This window comes from Carassius auratus, chromosome 24 (assembly GCF_003368295.1).
Source record: "Carassius auratus strain Wakin chromosome 24, ASM336829v1, whole genome shotgun sequence".
Lineage (NCBI taxonomy): Eukaryota > Metazoa > Chordata > Actinopteri > Cypriniformes > Cyprinidae > Carassius > Carassius auratus.
In genome coordinates this window covers 7,078,380-7,098,570 of record NC_039266.1, presented here as the reverse complement: position 1 = coordinate 7,098,570, position 20,191 = coordinate 7,078,380, and the positions used below count along the sequence as shown (strand labels likewise).

The 20,191-nt window shown below is 36.4% G+C and overlaps 1 protein-coding gene across 5 annotated transcripts in view; it reads right to left on the bottom strand.

Moving 5' to 3' along the window:
- Positions 1–20,191, bottom strand: part of nck1b (NCK adaptor protein 1b) — a 38,427-nt gene that overhangs the window by 4,408 nt on the left and 13,828 nt on the right. The window contains exons 1-3 of one of the 5 annotated variants that reach the window (XM_026200850.1): positions 18,041–18,178; positions 14,447–14,498; positions 12,342–12,585 (exon numbers count right to left, since the gene is read on the bottom strand). In XM_026200850.1, the coding sequence (XP_026056635.1) occupies positions 12,342–12,567 (226 nt within the window). In that variant the 5' untranslated portion in view covers positions 12,568–12,585; positions 14,447–14,498; positions 18,041–18,178. Of the gene's footprint in view, positions 1–3,947; positions 4,087–11,687; positions 11,801–12,341; positions 12,602–14,446; positions 14,499–18,040; positions 18,179–20,191 lie in introns of those variants that run through there. The other 4 variants (XM_026200851.1, XM_026200849.1, XM_026200853.1 and 1 more) reach the window with 4 other exon arrangements.

Sequence of the window (20,191 nt, the reverse complement as noted above, 5' to 3'; positions counted from 1 at the left end):
ATTCATTAATCCAACTCATGAAAAAGTTAGGACAATTTGAATGAAAAAGTGTAAATAAATAAAAATTTGGACTAAACATGCAGGTTAAAATATACAATGATTACGAAGGCAAATTTCACGTTGTCACTTGTTAATAAAGGCAACTGATGTTGGGTGTGAATGTTCAGACCAGTGGTGGTTTTCTTGAGCGTGACACGACTGATGTTGTTTCACGAGACAGGGAAAGTAATCCACCCACTCAGCCATCGGATTAGTCCGTCTACATGGTCTCTAGTGAGCTGACTTTGGCAGTTTACACAAGTCTCTTAACTAACACTTCTAGACAGTAACCAACCACATCAGCGCAAACATACAATTTCGCAAATAGGTTGGATTACAAATGGCGGGTGTTTCCCACTTAAATATATGCTTTATTTAAACACTTGGAATCGTACTTTTTAAAAACAGATCTGTTTATGTGTTGAAGAAAAAGTTAATAACGCTACTCAGAATTTACCACCATAATGCAAAGAGTTTTCGGTCCACCCCGAGTCTCTGATATTCTCTACGAGTCCATGGATGTGCTGCTGAAAGAACAAAACACATTGTATTGAGCCATGGTGTATTTCCTGAAAACAAAATTAGGAATTTTCCTGGATTCCTATGGAGGTTGCTCAGGAAGGAAGCTGCACGCTTTGTATGGCCATAACTCAATGTGTTTATATACGTCTCTTTTATTATCTTTTCCAATATAACTTTTAAACATGAACTTTTAAATCAAATTTGACCAAAAACTGCCATCTGTAATTAACTGGCAACCATTACAACTTGTAAAAAACCAACAGAGTTCCATATAAAGTTCTATTCCACCCACCCAACACACTACATCCACTTCCCTTCCATTTCAAGTCTTTCCTCTGAGTGCAGCATGAGCTGACTTAGATTAGTTGTTTCCTATGATGAGTTCATCCTATTGTTCTCCAATACAAGGCTGTACCCAATTCAAAAGCAACCTATGGCTATGAGTAGGTGGATTTTATGCTAGCTAAATAAATGACATGAAAGTGTGGCAAACAAACATAACTTGTTTATAAATATATATATTTTTATAGATTTAGCAGAAAGTGCCCAAGTGTATGAATGAAAGAGATGCAAGCAAAACTAGTAAAAACAGGAAAGAAAAATCACTTGCACTTTTAATGTAAGAACTGGGCTCAAAGTCAAGCGGAAAACAAGACATTCTTTCAACTCAAAAAGAAGAGACATCAAACGGCCTCCAATGACAGTGACTGTAAACCACAGAGCCTTCAGCTGCTCAAGACTGTGTGCACGTCACATGCTCGCTCGATGCGCAAACCAATTCAAAACAATCTGCAACGAACAGACCTCCAAATACAATTTAACTTCCCTAAATGAAACCAGCAAATGTTCAACATAAGCTTAAAAAAACCAAGATGAAACAAAGACAGATTAAGCAAAAATAAAAAAGAAATACCATATTTCAACCAAACAATAAACGAAAAAAGAATAATGGCTATTTTAGTTAAAGTTCGACGACATTAAACATAATTACATTAAACTGTATTACAGTAAGTATACACAAATTCTACAAAATCAAATTTCTTTTGATTGTGAGGTGAAACATTTCATTAGATTCACCGTAATTAAGCACTAACACTCATTTCTGGTGCAGGTAGTCTGACGACACGCTGGTATAAATAGCCTCTGTTGCACATCTGTGCTTGTTTGGCTAGCGCAGGCCCGTCGAGAGCTCCTCTGGGAGTCAAACGGGGGTCACAGCCCAACCACGTATGCAGACCATCAGCCTGCTGTGTGTTTAAGTCAGGAACACTCCAGAAAGCCGTCATCACTTCCTGTACTCGTCTGCATCAGAATTAAAGCTGCGTGTTTGTCCCGCTCACAAATCGACATCATCTCGTGGTGTTTTCCACCAGCTTTATAAGCGTCGGAGTGAGAAGTGGAGAAAAACAGACGGATGGGCTGACGCTGCAGTGAATCAACAATCCAGTTTCCTCACTTCCTCTCTCACAGGCTCCAAAGATCTGAGGAGAAATCGCTCTCAAATTAGAGCTCTTCCGCTACGAGCGACAGGAAGACAGAGAAAGGGTCTGAAAAACTGGGAGAAAAGGATGCCAAAATCTAAGACCACCTCTCAGGGGCGGGTTTCCATTCAAACTCGTAGTATCACTTTCTTCTGTAGAACACAAAAAAAGGAGATATTCCTTTAAAGAAACATTTGCGTTGACATTTAAATATGGTGCATTTAGGTTTATTTCAGGTTTAACGTCATCTAATGCCAAACATCGTTGATGGTCACATGTCATGTGGCTAAATGCATGGACGAATGAGAATTAAGACTACAAGCGTACGAGCGTGAACTAAACACCTATGTTAGTAATCCAGCTTCGCCAAAACAAATACATTTAAACTATATTTATTTTCATGTGATGGCTGATGAATGCTTGATAATAAAGTTCTATTCAATTCAGTCTAAAAGAACTGGAAATAAAACCCCCAAAAACTGAACAATTAAAAATACTACAAATGAATTTAGGCATCAACATTTTTAATTAGCTGAAAATTACATTTAATAATGTTATTCAATTGTAACTAATTAAAAAATAACTAAGATGGGAGATGATTGTTAAAATAGATACAATTTGCAATTCATTACTAAAAACATTCAAAGTTTTAGGTTCAATAGGATAATAAGAAAAAGGTTTTTTTTTTTTTTGCTGTTTTCCCCAGCAAAGACACTGTAAACTGATCAAAAGTGACCGTAAAGACATTTATAATGTAAATTATAACACAAAGAGCTTTGATAATATTGATGATATTGATATATTAGAATGATTTCACCGAAGACTTGAGTAACGAAGCTAAAAATTGGGCATTACTAAATAAAAAATATTAACTTTAAATTGAAAATGTTTTTAAAAATACTGTATTTATCAAACAAATGTAGCCTTTGTGAACAAAAGAGAACAATAATACAAAATAAACAAAAACGTACCAATCCCAAACGTTTACGCAATATATATTTTTACAATAGCTATGATAGTGATGAACAATATTGGTATGGGTCATATGGGTTTTTAAAATACGTTTTTGGGTGTACAGTCCTTTTAAGATCCCTATTTCTCAAGCACAATTACATACACTTCACACACCACCCCATTATCTTTTAATTCATGTCGACAAGACACTACTGTCATCACATCAGTCCTGTCAGAGACTGTAGAAACTAACACCATGTTACACCAGCGGCTGTCCCAGAAGAGATACGAGCGCCATCAATCATCAAACAGTGCTTTCAGTGTTTCACCGAGAGCTGACACCAGGAATCCCCAAAACAGCAGACCCTCAGCACCCAAACGCGACGCATCTAGAAGAACAGAACCGGCGGGTTTCCAAACCAAACTTGATTAAAAGAGGCTTGGGCTGGGAGAGAAAACTCCAGTTGAGTGTAACAGGAGAGTTTAAGTGCACAAAGAAGAGTGGAAGTTCTTTACACTGTGTTGATTGCAGTGTGTGTGTGTGTGTGTGTGTGTGTGTGTGTGTGTGTGTGTGTGTAGTGCAATTACAGGCTTTTCAGAGCACTGCCCGCCCAGCTGCTCGACAACACACAGAGAGCAAGAGAGAGAAAAAAAAAAAATACTTTTCATGCCAACTAGTCTGTTAACTCTTATTTGGCTTCCAAACTAATTTTTGTAAAGTGTGTACAAATGATGGATTAACAGAAAAGGTTAAAAATAGTGAGTGTGTGTGTGTTGTGGGGGTTTCTGACAAACTCACACTCCGCTCACAAGAGAAAAGCCTTTCACACTTCCCTAATCCTACAACCAAGAATGTCTCAATGCAAACTCAATCCAAGCTAAAACTTTCAGCGCTGTCAGATTTCTAGACTGGCGATAGAACGAGGAGGAGAGAAAAGTGGCAAGACTCACGGAAGAAGTGTTTGAAGAGATCGGCCATATCCATTTTGGGCTATCCAGGCGACTCGGCACTTCCCTCTGCAGCTGTGCAACTATTCCATGTGAAACACCCTCCCACGAGTCAACCGCTCTCCGGCTGCCTGACCATGTGACCAGTGTGGACCAATCACAATCACTCCCTCCTTTAGCAGGACTAGTCTGTCCCTCATACACACATAGGGAACTCATGGCGTCTATGGTGACTAGCAGCCAACCCTGACTGCCAATATCAGTCTGCTTTAAAAACATAGCTTTTTATTCCCTTTTCACAGTTTTTTTGCCTCAAATGCAAGTTTGCACAGAAGAAGCCATGAACATCCAGTCTGTTCATACTAATACAAGAACATGTAACATGTTTGGACATGGTGGTATTCCTTAAGGTACCATGAAAATACCAAGATGACTACCATATTTATGTATAGCATACTATAATGCCATAAGCATTTGATATCAGCATTGAATACACCAAAAAAAAAAAAAAAACACTAAATAGTTAATGGACTTAATACACAAATAATGCTGAAAAAAAATGTGCTTTCACACTACTACGTGCTCTTTTTTTCAACACCACAATTTTTTTTTGCCATGTCTAGACATTTTGTCACATTTACTTGTGTTTGTTCTAAAGCCATGTTACAACTTCTTGATAAAGCTCCAGCTGGTTTTCTTTTGGAAATATGTTTCAAATTAAAGCATGTCTGTGTGTGTCAAAATCATAATTAAAATCGAAATCGCAAAATGTATCAAAGAAATCGCGATAGTTTTTTTTTTTTCTCCATATCGCACAGCCCTACTAGCTAGTGTCTATTTGTATAGTTATTGATAAAATTATTTTGATTAGTTTGATCATATTTTCTTAAAATAAACCGTGTCGCAAGGCTGATGCAATCAACACCACAAATATGATTAAGATTATTAGTCATATGTGAGCATGGACCACAAAACCAGTCATGAGGGTCATTTTTTTTTTTTACTGAGATTTATATATAATCTGAAAGCTGATTAAATAAACAATGTCAATACTGAGAAAATCACATTTAAAGTTTTCCAAATTGACGAAGGAAAAATTACATTTTGATATATTAGGAAATGTTCCATAATATCCTAATGTAGTAATTTTGACCCATAAAGTATTGTTGGCTATTGCTACAAATATACCCCAGAGATTTAGAAAATAAACTAAATAATAATAAAATGTCATTCTTTTATTCAACCTCATAAAGATGAAACATTATGAAAATGTAATATCACAATTTTATTGGGACCAAAATTATCATGGTTATCAGTATTGTCGTGATTTTCTTAAAATTTGCTCAAAAAGTACTCATACATGGACTAAAATCATTTGACCAAGTTTTATGTTGAAAACTAACTAACAATAAATAAAATTAGCAGCATATATATATATATATATATATATATATATATATATATATATACATACATACATATATATATATATATATATATATATATATATATATATATATATATATATATATACATATATATATATATATACATATATATATATATACATATATATATATATTAGGGATGTCAACGATTAATCGATGATCGATTAATTGTCGATAAGAGATGCAATCGATTAAGGCTATCGATGGTCGGTTAACCGATTCAATGTTGGGCTGCGTGCGGCTCATGCGCACTCAACACGTGCGAGCGGCTGTGAGTGACGGTGACGATATATAAAAGCATCATCATTCATTCACAATGTACAAATTAAGCTTTTAATGTGATTTAAACTTTAAAGTACATTAAAATAGAAACAACATAAAAGTTCTTCAACATTAAATGCAATAGAAATGTAGTTACTAATCATTTCATCAGATAACTGTTTTATATCGTGCGCTTTGCAGGGCTGCGGGACACAGTGACAGGACAGGTAGTCTATTCATTCCTACAACTTGTTAATTCATTCCTACGATTTATTAATGTGGCAATTGTCCATGTTTCATTAATTTTGTTCCCTAAATAACCCATGATTTAAGTGAAATAAGGGAACAAATTAATAAATCGAACGAATTCTTAATTCATGAAATCTTTAATTTCCCTTCCCATGTTTACCACAGTAAGAGATGCGAAAACAGTTATTAAAAGCGAAAGATAATAAAATAAACCTGGGAAATTAGAGGGTTAGACTATGAAGATTTAGGAAAAGAAACAATGCCTAAATATACTGAATTTGTGGAAATTCGTTACCAACCGGCAAACCAGAACAAAGCCGCGTAAATGAAGACTATGGGGTCCAAAAGCATGGTCGCGAGCTAACATTTTCCAGTTAACCTATTATTCCTCTAATAAACAAAGCTTTTATACCACACTTGTCATAATCAGATCTTATCATTTCTAAATAAATAATTGCTGGATTCAAAACAGCGATTAATAGGCGCTGTGACCGACACATTCCTGGAGCATTCACTGCTGTCACTAAACGGTGACGCCGAGCATCGTTCACAAGTTTCTGCATGGACCTGACTAGGGCACAGGTTCTAAGCCCTGGGACAAAATGGGATGCTTTAAGGAAAATTTATAGCCTACTAAGTAATAGGCCCAACATAAAAATAACAATTTGTTTTCATGTTTTTTTTTTTTTTTTTTTAAATAGGCAATGCGAAATATATCCGACTTAAATAGGCTAATTAAGATTAACGGATTTAAAACAGAAGTGTGGGCGCTCCATAAGTTCACAAAAAAAAAAAAAAAGGATGACAACGCATTCTGTTTGTTTTCTTTATTTTACAAGAGCACAAATCTTCTGTTTTTATTGTGAGTGTGCACAAATGAAAGTAAACACTTCTGCGGAAAATATATATATATATTTTTAATGTCTCAGCTGTTTCGATCGCGCTGGAGCCTGCTGCACACGTATATTCTAGCGATTCAAACTTACATCGCAGTCTGTTCATTATCAAAATAAAATGTCAACTAAACATTAAAAGGTTACACTGGTCAGTTTAAATAGACCGTAGTATACCGGTCCTCTCTGCTGTTCCAAGGACGTTTTTGCTCATATGAAGAGGATCATCTTTTCCGTCTATATGCGTGTTAAGTACAAGCCTAGTTTACATTATAAATAATAGTTTAACATTCAAATACATTGCGAATATGGAAACATTTCGATTTGTGCCGAATGAGACATGATAATAACCTCCAAATAAATCTAGCCAAAGCCGCGCTCTCATCCTCGTCTGCACGCATGCACTGTCACGATCTAATGCGCTGTATGCCGGATTTTTAAAAATCGGACATTTTCTAGGACAGAATCCAGCAGGATCAAATTAATGTGAGCAACTGTGTTTTGGTGCAGCAGCGCCGATGTAGTTCACTTAATGTGCAGCGCAGTCACACGCGCTCCACATTTCGGATAATTTTATACAATAATGTCAGTTGAAAACATTGCAATTGTGCTTTAAAATACAACAACGAGCACCACAAAACCATTTAAAGATGCGAGTTCAGCGTTCTCCGTGCGGGATTGGAAACTGTCAACAAAGTAAAATGACCTCAAAAGTATGGCGCGCTCTCTTCATTTTATCAAATGATCATAATCGCATCTATTCATTTTATAATCCTGCTACTAGCATTTTATTCAGACTAAAACCTCTTTAATTCAAGTGAGAGCGTTTTGTGTGTGTGTGTGGCTTTTGCACATCCTGTCATACCGCTGACTGCGTGCCTGCAATAGACGCATTTTGCAGTATTATGGTTAACGATTAATCGATTAATTGATCGTTAATTTAAACGACGATCGATCATGGAAATAATCGAAATTTGACATCCCTAATATATATACATATATATATATATACATATATATATATATATATATATATATATATATATATATATATATATATATATATATATATATATATATATATATATATATACACATACACATATACATACATATATATATATATATATATATATTTGCAATTTCGTTTGGAGTCCCTTACAGATCAGAAACTCTGACAGAAACTCTATGACAGAAAATCTGTGTACTGCAAATGGCAGGGCAGGAAGAGCACCTGAAGGTGATGGCATATGCAAACACACACACATAAACTTAAAACACAACAGCAGAGTTGTAAGAGAAAGCCTCAAGAACAGAGGCTGTGTGAACAAGCCATTTTCAAAACAGCCGCAAAGACGGCGATAGAGAGATAGCTATCAGCAGCATGCACACAACTCTCATTGTACAGCTCCAGGTTCAACACAAGAAGCCGTTCCTGTTCCTGTGTACCAACAGCACAGACCCAACCTCCAGCTAACCACCACAGAAACACTTTAAGAGTACACCGATGTGAAGATTAAAGAGCAAACATGCTCACACTCACAGACGTGTGCCAGCAGTTCCATCAAACACCACAAATATTTACTGGCAGAGACCGTCACTTTAAAAGGATGAAACATTTTATAAACAGACATACATATGGCAACATGCATTACCATGCATTTACACAACATTATTTTCAACTAACATTTTTTAGTCCGATCCATGTGAACGGAGATCGTTTTGACAACATTGCTCTCCGTATGCAACATTTTCAAGAATGCAAAAGAAAAACGTTTCTGTTTTTAGTCAAATCGTTGTTGCATAAATGTAGACTTTACATATAATGGGTTAGTTGTCACATGGACTGTTTCTCAGTAACTTTAAAAGCAAGATAAAACGGTCTCTCCTCAATTATCACAACATGGATTAATATGTGCATGTACTGTGCCTTTGCGACGTCGTCGAAAGCGTATTATTATATTGTACTTGTATCTCTCTCTATATAAATGTATACACCCTAAGCAATAAAAATGATAAAACGTCCTCATTCAAATGTACCATTCCTGTTTCCACTGATATAAAACCATGCAGCTTCTTTTTATATTTAATTTTTATAATCTTTTAAATATTTATTATATAAAATAGGACGATGCGTTACAGCTAAAGTTATATAGCTAGCGATTCCTTAATTTTTGAATTTCTGTACAAAGAGGTCACGCAGTGACGTATCGATCTTCTACTGGTCCCACATCTTCACCTGATGCGAAGTCGCAGGTCAGAGTTCACCAAACTTGGAACTTTGGAACGCAGCGAAATGCTACATTTTTCGCATGAGCTTGCGTTTCCGGTCTGACGCTTTCGCATTCGTATGAATGGGAGTAAATGGAGCGAAAAGTGCAGTGTGGCCACGCCATAAGACCTTCGTTCATCTTAAAAACTGTTTTTTTTTTTTTTTTTTGATGAAATCCGAGAGCCCTCTGACCCTGCATAGAAAGCAACGGAACTTCCACATTTCTACAATTGAATCTTTTCCGTGTCAGTCTTCAATGCGTGTTCAGGAGAGTACCACAATGTGTGCAGGCACGGAGTTATAAAAATATATTAATTTGTGTTTTGAAGATGAACGAAGGTCTTCCAGGTTTGGAACGACATGAGGTGAGTAATAAATTACAATTAATGAATGATTTTTCATTTTTGGGTGAACGAACCCTTTAAGCTTTTGGATTCAAATAGAGGCTTGAAAACCATGATGTTCGGTGTAAAAAAAAAAAAAAAAAAAAACTTACAAAACAGGCTAAAGAGCCAGAGGCTCAGAGCAGCGCCTCAAGTGTAGTGTTGTAAAAAGACCCGGTACTTCGGTACCAAGTCGGTACTAAAGAAATTAAAATGTTACGGTACAAGGATTTTTTAAGTACTGGTGGTACTGTGTACCCGGTCAACCCGGTCCTTGAGGTGCTATCCGAAAGGTGCGCAGATGCACTCTCAAAACGAGGAAGCACACCAAAACACTTTAAAAGACAGACAACCAGATCACTCTTGGCTTTAAAATTCAAAAGCCCTTTAAAAATTAAATATGTACAGTTTGGATTTCATTTTTTGCATGTTTGTGTGTTTTGCTTTGTTACCGAGAACCGTGGATTTTCACTGGTATTGGTACCAAATACTGAAATTTTGCTACCGTGACAAGGCTATTCAGGTGTGGTAAACATGTGGTCTAGTCTAGACAGGAATATGATGAGCTAATCTTTCAGTCTCCTCTGTTTCTCTTTGTCTTGCTTATCTCCTGACACTAAGCTTCACATTCCAGTGTCACAAACACTTCCCTCATCAACATCTCAAATCCTCTAAATGCAAAAGAATTCAGCATGGAATGAAAAGTCACCCTTTATACGTTATGCATGCATGCTATTTACCATACTCTGAATGAATCATCAATGCATGCGTCTCAATTTTTTCAGTAAAATATAAAAACCTAGTCTTCTGGTGTAAGGGTAGAGTACTCTCTCTGATGGTAGGGGTGCTCCGATCACGATCGGCCGATCGTTATGTGCATCTCGTCAGTAAAGCCGGTTTTCTAATCAGCGGTTAATTCCCTCAGGTGCGTGATTTCACATAGAGCAGCTGTTACTACACAGAGCCGTTGTTAATAGAGAAGATGCGCAAATCACGTTAATTTTCAGCGTTTATTGGCTCATCTTCTCAGTTAACAATGGCTCTGTGTAGTAACAGCTGCTCTATGTGAAATCACGCACCTGAGGGAATTAACCGCTGATTAGAAAACCGGCTTTACTGATGAGATGCGCATTAACGATCGGCCGATCGTGATCGGAGCATCCCTATCTGATGTACAACACAACACAGAAGAAAAGATCTGTTGCGTCTTCGGTTACATTGCAACTTTAAGTACAAACACTAAGAGCATTATGCTTGATATCGCTGAATGTATTCAATGTATTCATGAGACTCAGAGACAGCCCAATATTTTGCACCAATATCAAAAAGAGAATACTGTATAAACAAGTAAGGGCAATTGTAAGAGGATTCACTTTTTTTTTTTTTATTGTTAGTGCTGTCAAATGATTTATCACGATTAATCACATCCAAAATAAATCGTTTTTGTTTACATAATATATGTGTGTATACTTTGTATATTATATAAATAAAATACATGCATGCATACATTTAAAAAAAATATGTTATGTTTATATATTAAATATATTTATCTAAAATATATAAGTATTTTCAAAATATATACTCCATGTGTGGGAATTTATATTCCGGTAATACATATAAATAGAAAACTTTTATTTTGAAAGCAATTAATCGTTTAAAAGCACTAATTATTTTCATGGTAAATTCTCCCCTAATTCTGTTATCACTTTAATACATCACAGCATTTTACTGAGTTTTTTTATTTATTTATCATTATTAATAAGAATCTAATGAGAATGACTTGCTGAAATTAACAAATATAGATTTTTAAACCAACACACACACACATATATATCCACAGTACTGTGTAGTGGGATGTTTTTCATTCATTTAAAAAATGGTGCATAAAAACTTAGTCCTAAATCAGGTTAATTAAAAATGCAAAACATAATTTCTTGACGCTTTCTTTCAATTTAAGTCTAAATCCAGTCGGGACAAGTTTTAATTACTTTTAACCCATTGATAAGCCTTTTTTGCCAATCTTAATGGATCTGACAGTAAACCATACATGGAGCATGCACTGCATACAGCGTTGTTACTCAGAACTTTTAGATTCTAAACAAAAAAGTAAATTGAAGAGAAAACTGGCTGAAAAATGACTTTCTTAGATGTCAGTAAATGCATAGGCTACACAATATCATATGGCTTAGGGTTTAAAACATCTCGACAACCTAAAAATTACAAGACACTTACTTTACCTGAAAAAAACATCCACTGAATGTGTGAGATTTTGAGAGCGAGCCGTTGAACGCAGCAGGTTTGTCAAATGAAAGCTACTAACTGTTCAGTACTGTATCTTCCTGTGTATCTCCGCAACATCATCGTGGTCAAAAACAAGACTCCTCAGGAAATGACAAGATGAATATGCCCTGCATACTAAAATCGCACATTACCCAATTAGAAGCAAATATATCTGGACCTCTTTAAAGCAGAAGTTTGTTTGCAAATGGTTTCGTTGCTCACACAACAGTGAAGATAATCGTTGTCAATACTGACTCACGCTCATGCCATTTCAACCCTTACTTCTATATTCAACTGAAGTTGTTGCATGTTATTGCAAAATTAGAGCAGAAATCAAGATTCTCAATGTATGATAACTTAAATTTGTGTCTGTCTTGTGCACAAAGCTATTTTATCTCTTCAGAAGTCACACGGGCTAGATAAGTATTTTTGTTTTTATCGTTTCTGGAGCTTGGTAACATTCTTGTTGAATTAAAAATAGAAGATTAGCATGGAAATTCTGCTGAAACCGGTCACATGGGTCTGAAGCAACATGAGTTTCTTAATCTAGAGATATAATCAAATAGCAACTGGGAGGATGTTCTTGAGTAAAGCAGAAGTTGTGGCCTCACCTAAAGTGTCTTTGAGATTCTTGACGATTGAGGCTTTCCTTGCGCTGTTCTTTCGTTCGACGTAGTTAGATGGCACGAAGCCCGTCTTGTTGGTAGCGTTTCGTACTCTCCACCAGGACTTGGAGTCGTCCAGGAGCCAGAGACGCTCGTTCTTCTTAATGTCCAGCTCCTGGTCCTGCTGGGCCATGTAATCAAACTTGGCGATGACAATCACCTCGTCCGTCATCTTGGATTTATTTCAACACTGAGGAAGATAATAACTGAATTAAGGTTACATAGTGGAAACTGAGTTTCTTTAACAAGTGAAAGCAATCAGGAAAAGGCTCTGGTATTTAAGAAAAGAGAAAATCTCTTTGCAATGTCCCATTTCAAGGTCAAATTGCTTTTTGGAAAACCAACAGAAAACTTCAAATGAACTTCGTAAACAACTACTGACATTTGCCAGAGTTAAAATGGAAGTTGTAGAGATCCTGATGTTCAATTGGATGACTGAGCCAGACATGATGGATCTAAAATGACAATTCTGTATTACAAAAACAACAACAGCGAACTGGAGAATGATCAGGCGGTGCAGACCGTTGAGCAGGTAGTGTTCTCAAGAACAGACTGATGCTGATTGGCCTGCAGGGCTCAGCTGTCAGAACGAGTTTACATCTTTGTTCACCTTTTCATGAACATCTCCAGGCCACATCATAGGTGACCTACTTTCTAAAGGTCTTTGGACTCTCGTTTTCATTAGTTACATTAAACAAATGCTATCCAGTGACAAAAATGCTGAAACAATGTCTTAAACTAAAGACACGAGGAGTGTCTGGACTCCAAAGAATATTTGAGGACCTTGGAAACACAATATGTGACCGGTTACATACTGTAAAAGTGTGAAATTAGTTTTAATTCCCAAGTCACAAAAATTTGGGGAAAAAAACAACCATTGTCTTTTGTTAATAGTGTAAGGATGCATGAACTCAAACCAAGCCAAATCTACATGGGGAGTGTTTTCATACTCGCGCTAAATTCCCAAATGTATGGATTCCCACTGAAATACAGTAGATGGATTTCTTAATGGAATCTAATACCGAACCAAAAACTTGGCAACTATCCATCTATGCTTTTACTAGTTCTGATAATTTCGAAACCCCTTAGAAATAGTTTTGCAATGCCCTACCATTAATGCTGGTCCAAAAATAACATCACAATATTTGTTCCATCGTTAATGGGGAAGAAAATGCTTTCCACATAGACCTAGAATTAATGTAAACAAAACTAGTTTGTTCAAAATTTAACTCCACAGAGCTTCTTTTTAATTTTAATTTTATTTTCCCCTAGATTCTGTTTTCCATAAAATGTTTCTGGATTCTGATGATTCTTTATGATTTAAAACAAATTCATCATCAAAAATGGTTACTAACGGAATGAATTGATACCATTTTAATCAAACTTTTAAAATGTAATCAAATGAAAATCTAACAATTAATTTCTAACAAAACATTGCATTACTAGATGCTGCACAAAAGAACTATGCAAAATAAAACTTATGATACTTCTTAAAAGTCATTACTGTATTACATTTGTGCATATAGTAATATATTTGTCACAATTTCTTCAAGTTAAACCAAACTTTTATTTTGTCGGTTCGTTCGAAAGATCTTTCGCTTTCAGTCGTGAAGAGAGATTCGGTGTGTAGGCCTATCTGAAACTTAAATGCCACTGTAAAGTGCTGCTGAAGAGCTCTAGAGATCAAGTTTATGTGTTCATGTCCTCATTTATTAAGACGCAGATGCTGAAAGCACAATGAGCATTATACGTTTGAGTTTCTATAGACAAAACTGCACCATTCATTCACTCAGAGACATTAAACACCATGCAGACTTGTTAGCCACATGCACTGTGGCTTCTGTCTGTCTGCTGTCACATTTATTTCTGTATACTGTATGATCAGCTGTTAGATAAATCCACACAGAGGCAAGAGCTTATCATCGTTATCAACATGCATTTTCTCAAGATGAAATCTTTATCGCCCTACCTAGCAATCATTACCAAACACCCACTCAGAATATCACAGTAACTGCTTGTGTGTTAACGTTAATTCAAGTATAAATGCTTACCTGTGCTGCATCAAAGCTGTGGATATCTTAGTAAAGATGCTCTATGGCAGGCCTAGAAGAGAAGAAGAAAAAAAATCTAAGTTCAACACGACAAACAGAAAACATCTAATGGAAACAGTCTGCAACGACTTTTGGAGAGAAACCAATGCAACACACATCTCCTGTCCGGAGCGGCTGGCATTGAACGCTGGCGACCCGTTGTTGAACACACCCTCAGCAGTGTACAAAGGGAATGTACCACTGTCTACTCACCAAAGACAAGCATCTCCCCAGCGATTGTGTGCCATTTGGTTAAATAAATAACTGATGAAGATGACCATTGTTTTAAGACTTCAACGCAACGACTGCCAGAGAACAGTTTATAGTCAAATGATATCCGTGCAGTCAAAGCGAGAGATCACTTCCTCTAGAATGATGGCCAGCGATTGTCTATTGTCCAAACATGAGGCAGGAAGATGGGGGAAAAGGCAGATCCAAAAAGTAGGGCACTAACTGTGAACGCAGGATACACAGTTTCATTTCTAATGCATTGTACACATGATAACAAGAGCCTGGGTAGGAAAAAAAACAACAACTTTTAAAAGAGCGAACGTGGCTTCGCATCTATGATCCTGACAAACTGAAAGCAGACTTAAGTAAAAAAATCGGTAATAAATTTGTATTAAATCATAACTCTTATTTTCTAAAAATTATTGTTAAGTAATACAAGTTTTATGAATTCAGTTGATTGGTTTATTTGATATATTTACATATTTAAAAATGCAATCCAAAACATTTATAAAATAAAATGCTTTCTTAAGTGTCCCAGGAATTAAATTTTTTATAATCTTGATCTTGTTCAATTGTACAAGTTTAACGACTTCCATTAAACAGACATGCTTTCTGATAATCGAAAAAAACAAATTTTAACCATTAAAACATTCCAATAGCATATATACAGAAAAAATTAATTGATTTCATAGGGCCCTCCAAGTGAAACTGAAGGCAAATGACGTGAATGGATGCATGCATTGCATTGCTGCCTCAGATTTTCACCAGAACAAAGAATCTTAGACACAGTACATTGTTTCTGACTGTTTCTTACGGAACAGATCAACTCTGTGTGCGACCGAACTGATAACCTGATCACTGACTTCTTGCTCCTGAACACCACACAAGTTTAACCCGAGGTGTTTTCTCACATAGTGCTTTATGCGTCGAATGATTTGACATGAATGCTTTTTTTGCGATTGAAGTTCTCACACATCTCTAACGGTCACATCTCTGTTAATAAACTCGCCTGCATGGTAAACCAGATCTATTTCACGAGCTCTATTACGAGAACGTTCAAACCTCTAGCAGTTTCACTGATTAGATTAATGAACGCTGGGAGTGTGCAGAGACACAGCCCATCCACTCCCAACACATAACTGAGTCCACACACAGCCAGAGAACACAGAGCTGAGGCCAAACATACGCCACACACTAATCTCTGACCATCACATTCTCCTTCAACCAGCCCTTTCTTCATCACTGCAAACTCTCCTGTCGTCTGTCTGTCCTTTGGCAGTCTTCTTCATCTCCTTCTTAAGGTGTTCCTGCTGAAAACTAAATATTGGCTTAATACTAGCGCTGTCAAACGATTAATCGCGATAAATGGGATGCAAAATAAAGGTTTATGTTTATGGTATGTGTGTGTACTGTGTAGATTTATTATGTAGCCTATAGAAACACACACATGAATCTATATATTATTTTTTTACATTTATAATATTAAATATACTTATATGAATGCATTTAATAAATGCAATTAATGCATATTTTATATACAAATATATAATTTAATAAATCAGAATAGATACTGAAAACATCTCTCCCATCTTCTTTTGACACTATTCTAACTATTAAATGTTTTCATTTAATTATTTTTTTTTTACATTCTAACTAGTTTTATTTAATAAGAAAAAAAGTTGCCTCTAAAACTAGAATTTTCTATTCTTTTTCTATTCTTCTGACTTGTTTTAATCGTATTTAAACACAGCACTTGTATATCATTGCTCTTTCATTGGTTTTTATTGCTTCTATTTTCCTCATTTGTAAGTCGCTTTGGATAAAAGCGTCTGCTAAATAACTAAATGTAAATAATTGAAACGCTGAAGATAATTTGAAACGCTTTGACAGATATAAAAAAATAAGGCATCAGACCAACTGTATTTACAAGCATTGCATTGCAAGGATGCAAATATAAGCTAGAAAAGAAAAGCGGAGGAAATGATGCTTGTCACTGAGAGAGAGAGGCTTCAAAAGACCTTAAACTCTAGTTCCGATTTTTCCCCATTGAAGACAGCAAACATGCAGATGGAGTCTCAAAGCTTCAGAACAGTAGCTCTCTGCAGCTCTTTGCACACTAAAAAAGGAACGCCGTCTTGAGTTTATCATCACAAAAGGCTGAAAGGCCACCGCTTCTCAGATGCACGCTCTTTTAGAGCTTTCAAAGCTGCTGTCTGATAAACACGTTAGCTTCAAGAAACCATCTGCACTCTTCAAGCTGTAGGACTGATGGTAAAAGAGTTGCACTTCACAGAAGAGAGCTAAACAAGACATCTGTACTCTAGACACACTATTGAGGGCAGAAGAACTGAAACGAGCCATCCTCCCTCTCCATCTGTCTCTCAGCCCTAAATTCTGCCGTCCCAGAAACCTTTTCGCTCATTTGAGTTAGGGATGGAACGGCACAGATGTGTTCGGTTTGTCCCACAGGTTCACGCGCTTGACATTTACAACCTCGCCAAATCATGTGTGCAAATTATTTTACAAAAGATAAGCCGACTAAAAAAACAAACCGATTTGGAGATACAGATATAAGCAATGTGTAGTGTTCTTTTGTCTACTGGGACTCGTTTTAATGAAAACTTAACACACACGAGAAATAATACGCTAAAAGTGATTAACTTTGTACAGTATGAAAAATGTGATTAATTTGGACATTTACTGGAGATTATATTTAGTACTCCGATTTGTAATTCGATTATTAGTGTTTTTAAATATCAATGTGTCATGGTACTCTCATGAACGCGTGTCGAAGAGAAAAAACCGTTGAATAAAGTCATTATGTTTGTTGTGTGCGCACAAAAGGTTTTCTTGTAGCTTTATAAAATGACGGTTGAACCATTGATGTCACATGGACTATTTTAATAATGTCTTAACTACCTTTCTGTGCCTTGAACATGTCAGTTGCTTTGCTATCTATGCAGGGTCAGAAAACTCTCGGATTTAATCAAAAATATCATAATTTGTGTATCAAAGATGAACGAAGGTCTTACGGGTTTGAGCATCAGTAATTAATGACAGAATTTAAATATTTGTGAACTATCCCTTTAAATTAGAGTTACTGGCCAACAACAAGCATAATCATGCTTGTAATATTTGAAATAAACACTTTTTCAACCAAAAATGTGAAAACATTTTTAATGTACGATGGATAACTCAGTTTTATATGTTTGTGAGACACTGCTGTAGCAACCGTGTCCAAATCCTGATGTTTTTGAAACTTATAACATGTAACTGACCGAAATGTCATAAACAAATCTAGCTAAAGCAATGAAGTGTACCAACCTGAAGAAGCGTGCTCCCCATTGATTCCTGTTTAGAGCCAATCTGAGGACATCTTCTCAACATCCATCAACGCATTCAATAACCCTGATAAGATCAAGAGGAACTGCAGAGGTGATGTGAACCATCTCACGCTCCTCTCGAGTCACGACACACCTCTACTGAAAGCTAACAGACACGGATAAAAGAAGGAATTCCCATGAGAATGCTGTGAATGGGCCAAAAAGCACAAAATAGCTCTGCGTTATAACCTCTATATAAAGAGGTGACTGACTGAGTCTACTCTAAATTTAAGAAAACTCCAAGTTTGGTCAAGTTCTAGGGCAGTTTCACACAAATCTTTCAGAGAAAAGACAGATGCAATGTACTGCACCAAGCTCACGGAACAAGAACAAAAACTAAGATGGTGGAGGAAGAGAAATGTTGATTATATTTAATTCAACACTTAAAAAACGGTACACATATGATCCAATGTATAGCAATAGTTTTGCATATTTGTATGATGAGCTGTTAGCTTTTAGCATTTAGCTCAGCAAAATGCTAACGCACCAAATGCTGCTGGAATCGAAAGCAACTTCTCTACATTTCATAAAAACATACTTTTCCTTGTTATAAACCAAGACCGACCCCGAAAGAGCGATGCAAAAAATTAAAGGCAGTTCTATAATATCAAAACATTTCATAAAAACACATGGTTTCTCACTAAACTGAAAGAAACCTAAAGCATCTCGATAACGCGAGAGCGATGTCTGATTTGATAATCATCTGTTGAATCAGTTCATAAACTGCACCGAATGACTCATTTGTGAGTTAAAGTGCTTGTTTTGCAGCTAGTTTCAGTATTTTTATTTTTATTAGAATAATGCGCAGTTAGCTTAACGATATACGCCACCAGAATAAAAAAAAAAACTTCTCCTGTTCAGAGCTTTGTGCGGTTCATCGAGAAGCTGCTTATGTAAAACATTCCAGATTCTCAAGGGGCTCTCTCTTTAATAACAAAATTCTAATGAAAAATTCTAATCAGTCACTTCTAAGATTCCATCTTCGCTAGATTGGCGTCTTAGAAGGTAGCAATCTCTGCAGGTTTTGTAACAGGCCCCAGGTTTCACAGACACATAGACAAGCGAGCGCCTCTGATTCTTACTGTACATGTAAAGAACTAATAAAAGAGTGCTGGAGTATACAAACATGCTCAAAATGCACAAAAATTTAAGGAAGCCCCACCTTATCCGACAACCGCAGGTCCCTCAGTGACTTTCTCCAGTCTTGGCAATGACAACAAATTTGTGACATATTTTCCTCTTCACATTCAAACTCCCGCTCGCTGGTTCACAGGTAATCATGCTTGGTAACCTTAAAAATCTAACCACTCCCATCAAACCTGTTACTATAACCAGTGCATTCAAGACGACGAGTGTGTGCACTGCAAACCGACACAGATGAGGTCTACAGCTGGATTAGCAATGCTGCAACCATTGCGGCAATAGAGCTAGACCGCACATGACACACTCTGCTGCAGTGTAAGAGTGCACAGCTTCCTCTCTCTATTGTGTCTCGCTGAGGTGAGAGGATGATGCCGTCGCTCACTGCTTCCTTCAGTTCTTCTGCAGCGTCTCGGACCGCCACCAGGGCCTGACGAGCACACGGCGAGTGTGTGATGAGCGACGGAGAGCCTGGAGATCACAGACACACGGGGTCCGAGAGAAAGGGGCGACAGGGGAGTGATGGGAAATGATGAACGGCAGAATTAATGAGGGTTAGATTACAGAGTGATGCCACTTTCCGCTCTTGTGGTATGCATGGTCTCTGCATCATAGGTATACATTTCACCTGAGGATCAGTAAAGAATAGCTATCCATCAGTTTACGGATGACACTGAACATCTTAATAAAAATATGGTCCATTATGATTTCATGGCTAAACCAGATTTTTATATTTAAACAGTGGTAACCAGTAACAAAACATTTTTACTTTGTAAGTCTCTCATTTCAGTGTCATTCTTTCACTATTAAAGTATTAACTCATTATGAATATTATTCATATTTTAATATCTTGTATTAAGTTTTAGCTATCATAGATTAAGCTGGTCTATTTAGCAAATTTAGGGGTAATATTTTATAGCCCCTAGTTTTTTTTTTTTTTTTCATCTAATAT